Source organism: Muscardinus avellanarius (genome assembly GCF_963383645.1).
Source record: "Muscardinus avellanarius genome assembly, chromosome: 7".
NCBI lineage: Eukaryota > Metazoa > Chordata > Mammalia > Rodentia > Gliridae > Muscardinus > Muscardinus avellanarius.
In genome coordinates this window covers 96264696-96271543 of record NC_137793.1, presented here as the reverse complement: position 1 = coordinate 96271543, position 6848 = coordinate 96264696, and the positions used below count along the sequence as shown (strand labels likewise).

The 6848-nt window shown below is 44.6% G+C and overlaps 1 protein-coding gene across 1 annotated transcript; it reads left to right on the top strand.

The window, feature by feature from the left end:
• Positions 1 to 2587: 2587 nt before the first annotated feature.
• RGS2 (regulator of G protein signaling 2) lies at positions 2588 to 5211 on the top strand (the record flags this gene model as incomplete). Its single annotated transcript, XM_080699540.1, has 5 exons — positions 2588 to 2710; positions 3745 to 3846; positions 3957 to 4018; positions 4598 to 4764; positions 5017 to 5211. The coding sequence occupies exons 1-5, from the start codon at positions 2601 to 2603 to the stop codon at positions 5209 to 5211; spliced, it is 636 nt and encodes a 211-aa protein (XP_080555666.1). The 5' UTR covers positions 2588 to 2600.
• Between the last annotated feature and the right edge of the window lie 1637 nt (positions 5212 to 6848).

Genomic DNA, 6848 nt, shown 5'->3' with positions numbered 1-6848 from the left:
TGTTAAAAAATAGAAGTGATTAAACTTCTCTGACTTGACAATCTCTGAAGAGTTTAATGTTAAGGTATACCTATTTTTTTCTTTATTATTTATCATGAACTTGACATTCTATGAATCTCCAACATCATTTAGCTATTTAGTAGAATTTATACATATTTATAAGTTAATTAACTAAATTAATCCTCATGGATATTCTGTCTTGGAAAGCTACACTTTGGATACTGCCTTTTTCATACATGTGCAAATTAGCAGTAAACTTTATATAATACTTTAGAATTTATAATAGTTCTTCACATACCATTTATATTACCACCCTATGAGGCTGACAAGAAAGACATTACTCTTATTTCAAATCAGAAACTGGGACTCAGGAGGTGTGAAGAGACTGTTCCAACAAGTAACTTAGCATTTACGGGTTAAGCACTGGCTCTAATTACAGCTCCTGACAGAGCTTTTGCTCCTCTCTCTCTCTCTCTCTCTCTCTCTCTCTCTCTCTCTCTCTCTCTCTCTCTCCCTTTCTTCCTTTCTCTCTCTCTCTCTCTCCTCTCTTCTCTCTCTCTCTCTCTCTGTCTCCTTGTCTTTTGTCAGAACTTCTACCAGTAAGCATCAGTGTCCATGACTACATGCTGACATCCGAGGTTCCAAGTGAAAAATATATTTAGTTTGTATTGGTGAGAAACAGCAAGTGTGTCTGCAGATGACACGTATTTAATAAGTACTGAATCATCAGAAAGTTGAAATGGATACGGGAATATTTTTGCAAAGTTCTTTTAGAGATGAAGAGCATATGCTTAAGAAGAATTATATTCTTACAGTTTTGCAAATATGCTTTCAAGTATTTATTGCAGTAATCTAAAGGATTTTCCTTCCCACGATAATGCATATAACTCTTCTCTTTAGTAATAACTGCAGACCTCGCTCTCTCCATGTGAAACTCGGAGCTTCGGTACAGGCAGTTCAATACAGGAATATGTCGGCTGGTTCCAATTTTCAGTACTGTCTTCAATTTTCTTTTCTTGGGTTTTTTTTTTGGGGGGGCGGTTGTTTGTTTTTCTTCTTGCTGCAGGGGATTGAACTCAGGAACATTCTACCTTTGAGATACCCCCAACCCTGTTTTTATTATTATCATTTTGTTTGTTTGAAACAGGGCTTCCTCATTCAATGGCTGAGGCTGTTCTCTAATCCAGGATCCTCCTGTCTCAGCCTCCCAAGTCCTGGGATTACAGGTGTGCACCACCATGCCCAGCTCTAACTTTCTTTTAGCAGGTCCAAAGCAAATGAGGAATATTCACAGCCTGATCAATGTTTTGCTGTTGGTCATATGAAGTAGAGAACTGATAGGAAAGCCACTGGAATATTCCATTACATAGTTCTGGACATACTAAAACTGAATCATTTTGCAGTCAACTTTACTTCTCCTTACCTAGCAAGTCATTTTAAAGCCTGCAGGAGCAAAAGAGAGCTTCTGAAGAATTCAAATGAGGCTTATTCCATCAGAACATTAATATTTCCCCACCTACGCCCACCCTCACACACACCCTGTCAGTTGAATGTTCTGGTAAATCCTAAGCCAACCAAGGATGACTCATGAGGAAATCCTGACTCCTTGCGCTCTTGGGCTAGAATGACTCTGGTGCACTGCAGCTGCAAAGGCCTCGTTTCCTCTGTTACCATCGGAGATTCACGATTTCTGCGCTGGCAGGAGAGACTGTGTCGGACTCCTGAGTAACAACCCTTCAACCTGACGGATGGCTCCAGCCAGTTGTCTACTGCAGATCAAAAATGCCAACCTCATTAAAGCTCCGTCTTGTGACAAAGTCACTTTCTCCGTTTCCTCCCTGACTAAGGTTCATTCCCAACTGCGTTCCTAAGGCGCAGACAAGCTGCAAAGCAGGTTGCACCACCTGCCCCTGGGCAGTCAGCCTTTCGGGTTCCTCGGGTTCATTTTCCTTCCCCCAAATTTAGTGGAGTCTCTGAAAGCCTCAAGCAAGGGTGTCCCTGCGACCTCAGTTTACAGATCAGGTGCCTCGGGTGGGTTTTTGGGAAAAGACCCTAAAAATGGAAGGAGGCGCAGAGCGGGCATACACTTGGGACCAGACGAAAAAAAGCCTTATTTCATTCAAATAAGGCCACTGCGTTCTGGCTAGCGACAAGGGACCTTTCCCTGCCGCGCTGCAGAGCAGGAGCCTGCAAAAGAGTAGAGCGAGGGAGGGCGAGCTCCCTGGCTGGGCCTGCAGCCAACTCGGCCGCAGCGCAACCCTGCGATCCCTCCAGGCCTCCGCGCTTCGGCAAAGGTCACCGGCCACCGCGCACCCTCAAAGGACTCTTTTTGCTTCCACACCAGTCCCTCCGGCCGCCAGATTTGGGGCTGCGTGCGCACGAAGCCAGGTCTGCAGACGTCAGCAGCGCCCGGGCTCCCAGACCCTTCCGCAGAGGCGTGACTGCGGCAGGCCGCGCCGGCCCCGCCCATTCCCGCGGGGAGCCAATCAGCGCCCTCCGGAGGCGGGAACGGCGCCACGAGGCCACGCCCCCTGTGCCAGTTTAAATACCGCGACTCGCTCCCTGCGGCCAAAAGCTGCGGCCCCGGCGGGTGGACGATAATGCAAAGTGCCATGTTCCTGGCTGTTCAGCACGACTGCGTACCCATGGACAAGAGCGCAGGCAGCGGCCCCAAGAACGAGGAGAAGCGGGAAAAGATGAAGCGCACCCTGTGAGTACGGCTTTCTTCCCCCTCGCCACCCTGCGTTTAGCACCTGGGAACCTGGGGGCGGGCTTAATCCGGGTTTTGTTTTTGTTTTTTGTTTGCAAATGAGGTAGTTTTGGCCTCAGCTTTGGTCTAGCAAACTGTGTAACATGTGCCTATGCCAAAAACAAAAAAGTGGAAAAGTTAATTTGTTAAGTGAGGATAAATCTCTGTGATCTGTGATTATTTTGTGAGCAAGGGTGCTCGGGTAGAGTTTAGGAACTGAGGGGAAAAAATCTTGCTATGAGGATGGTCGTAGACAGCGCCGACACTCTGCGGGTGTCTTTGTTTTGCATTAAAATGACCTCAGAATCCTGCAGCTGAAGGGCATCCCCAGCCATTCATGCGTTGCGCTCGACGATATGAATTTCCACAGCTGCTGGATGGATGTGATTTGACTGGCTCTGAGGATATTCATCTTAGATCCTTTTTTTTTTTTTTTTAATGATAGAGCAGAGCTTACTCAGTCACGACTGTGGAACACAGCATCGCTCTGCAGTATCTGCTTAGAAGGAGCGTTGTAGGTGAGGAAGGAGACATTTTTAACAAATGAGCACAGGGAATCACTGGCACACCTCTCTGTGCACAGCGTGATCCAGAACCTTCTGTGCCGAGGGTAGGCGATTCCTTGGCCATCCTTTACGTTGAGTGCAAAATGCCTCAGAATGGTGATTCACCTTGCAGAAAAACTGCCTTTTATTGGCCAGAAATTGCATCTGCCTTTTCAACTATCTGGGCTAAATTCATCAAAATATCCTAGTGATTTTAGGTAACCCTGGAAAACTAGGGCTGATACTCAAATGAATGGATGAGTCGTGTTCAGTACAGGAGGCGCTGGTTTTAAATGTTGGGGGGGGGGGTAAGCTTGTCACTTTGAGCTCTTGCTTTGTCTTATTTGGTTTGTTCAAATATTATTGGGCAGCTTTATTTGGTAAAAATGCCTCTCGCAGTAGCATATTCAAGCATTGCCACTTAGTGAATTTTTTTTTTCTTCTTTTTAGTTTAAAAGACTGGAAGACCCGTTTGAGCTACTTCTTGCAAAACTCATCCATTCCTGGGAAGCCCAAAACCGGCAAGAAAAGCAAACAGCAAACTTTCATCAAGTAAGTTGACGACCCTGCACTTGCCAACAGGAATAGCAAGCTACTGAGCTTGAAAGGGGGGAACTTGTTGTCTTGGGCTTGGTAAGCTGACGGTGACCTTCTCTTTGCAGGCCTTCTCCTGAGGAAGCACTGCTGTGGTCAGAAACATTTGATGAGCTGCTAGCCAGCAAATGTAAGTTAACCTCTTGAATCTCATCCGTTGCAGGGATCACGAGTGTAGAAAGCTTGTGTCTACACCACAAATGAGCAGCTTGAGGGAGAATTGGTGTTTGCAATCACTGTAGTAGGAAGCCTTTTTTTTTTTTTTCTTCCTTATTTTCCTCCGTATTCAATCCTGGCAATGTGTGTGGTATACTCTCCAGGTGGGAAAGACAGAGCAGCCTAAAAATTAAAGTAAAAGTCGCTCATACCTTAAATTGAGTCAGCTTTTCCACTGCATTCATGTTTTCAAGAGCCTTAGGTCCCAGAAACATTATAGCTCTCCTATAAATATTTTGCATCAATAGCAAAAGTTTAGCATATTTTGTAGCAGAGTACCAAATGAAGCCTTCTAGCATCTCGGATTTTAAAGAGCTAAATCTGAGAACTGTAGGCTTGAGTGAGATCTAGAAACTTGCTGCCTCTGGTTCCTAGGAAAGCATAAGGGATTATTTGGCCTCTTAGTTCTTTTTTTTTTTTTTTTTTTTTGCTATACTTTTATTGACCATTCAGTTCTTCATATTTCTGCATGCTTGTTCTTCTCCCCCTTCAGATGGTCTTGCTGCATTCAGGGCCTTTTTAAAATCTGAGTTCTGTGAAGAAAATATTGAATTCTGGTTGGCTTGTGAAGACTTCAAAAAAACTAAGTCGCCCCAAAAGCTGAACTCAAAAGCAAGGAAAATATATACCGACTTCATAGAAAAAGAAGCTCCGAAAGAGGTAAGAAAGTTTCTCTCTTTAGCTTCATATGGACAGCCTTAGCACCAGAGTGAAATTAAAGAACTGAAGGCCAATTAAGATGGGGGGGGCGCAGTCAAAAGGCTCCCTCCTGCCTAGCCTAACTTAAGAGTTTCTCCAGGATCAGCTGGTAAAGCCAGTCACATAGTGTATTCATTTTTCATATACACTTGTTTCTTAATACTGAATACTAATTAAACCTTCTTTTTTGTTTGTTTGTTTGTTTCATTTCAGATCAACATAGACTTTCAAACCAAAACCCTGATCGCCCAAAATATACAAGATGCTACCAGTGGCTGCTTTACGACAGCCCAGAAGAGGGTTTACAGTTTAATGGAGAACAACTCTTATCCACGTTTCTTGGAATCCGAATTCTACCAGGGCTTATGTAAAAAGCCACAGATCACCACGGAGCCCCATACTACATGAGTTGCAAAGAGGAGCCCCCACATGGAGGACATTTCTTTTTCCTAAGGGGAAGAAAGGCTGGGACCTGCCAAAAACTGACCTTGAATTCAGCCTGGGTGGTCAGGGAGCATCGCTCAGAACTATTGATTCAAAGTTGGGTAGTGAATCAGGAAGCCAGCAGAAGCTGGTGTCAGGAGGGCCCCTCCCTTACTGGGTGAAGGTCACGTAGGATGTCTCACCGGAAAAGCAGGAGCTGGAGACCAGAGACAGCAGTGCAATCCTATTGGTCCACAGGCATTTGAAATCAATAGGTCTGGGATTATGTGGCCTTAGCTAGCTGGCTGTACATCTTCCCCTCGATCCGTCCACGTTACCACGTAGCGGTTTTCGTTTTAGTTCTAGTACTAAATGACATGAAAATGTTTACTATGTGCAAGGGTATTGAAGTTCTTAGGGCTCTAGATCATCGGCCCTCGTGGTCTCCTGTATCGCGAAGAGTGAAAAGTTCTGTTTGAATTGTTAAGTGGCATGTGAAATGGGATGAGTGCTGTCGTGTGCGAAACCCCGGTGTCCGTTACGAGTGCCAAAAACTGTCTTGAAGGCAGCTAAACTCTGAAGTGGTCTTTGAATACTTTAATAAATTTATTTTGATAAATAATGGCATTGAACAACTTGGAGTTTCTCTGTGATTAGATCTGGGTAATTGGAAAATGTGGCACAGACAAGGGAAAATATCTAAAGAGGACCAGCTGAAATGAGAAGTAAAATAAAACAGGGACACTGGGTGCAGGGGCACACAGCTGTTATCCCAGTACTTGGGAGGCTGAGATAAGAGGCTTCATCACTTAAGACCCTGTTTAACAAAAAATAAAAGGCTAGGGGTGTAGCCCAGAGGCAGAATGCTCCTGGGTTCAACCCTCAATACCAAGAAAAAAGGTGGGGCAAGGGCTGAGAGAGTAGCTCAAAGGTAGAACAATCCATGTATTGGGTTCAGTACCACAAAATCATGAGGGGATAAACACAATTACTTGTGTAGCTAAGCTCTCAAGCAGAGAGAGAAGCCAAAGAGGTGAACCGAGTCCCGCCTTTATCTTTCTCCTTGGTTCCAGGCTTGCCCACAAGTACCAACATGAGCTTCCAAGAAATGGACCTAGAAACTACTTTTTCCATGATGGGTCATTAGAAAAATATTAGAATTTTCCTACATCTCCTGCCTTCATTTAACTAACAAAGAATCTGACTCTTACTGTAGGTGATCGTGAAGGCAAAAGAAATCTACTTTTCTCAGACTTAATCCAGGAATGTGCTCTTTTTTAGTTTGGAGAACAAGGGCCGGAATCTGTTATTTTTCAAACTGGCTAGGGTAAAAAAAATAATACCCTTTTTTTTTTCAGGAGGCTACTTTGCAATCTCCTTGGTTCTGGTTTTAATAAAAAGGAGAGGAAGGGTAACCCTCTTCTTGGAGTTGGAACACCTGAGCTAAAGCCGTGACTTCCTTAGCCCTGTCCTTGGAAAACCCCCACCCCTTCGACCCCTCCCATTCAACATCTTCCTGGGCCTGTTTCCTTGAAGTTGTAAAGGGTGTCAGAAATTTAAAGTGCAGCTGGGTGTGGTGCCTCACCTGTAATCCCAGTACTTGGCAGAATTGCATGTTCAAG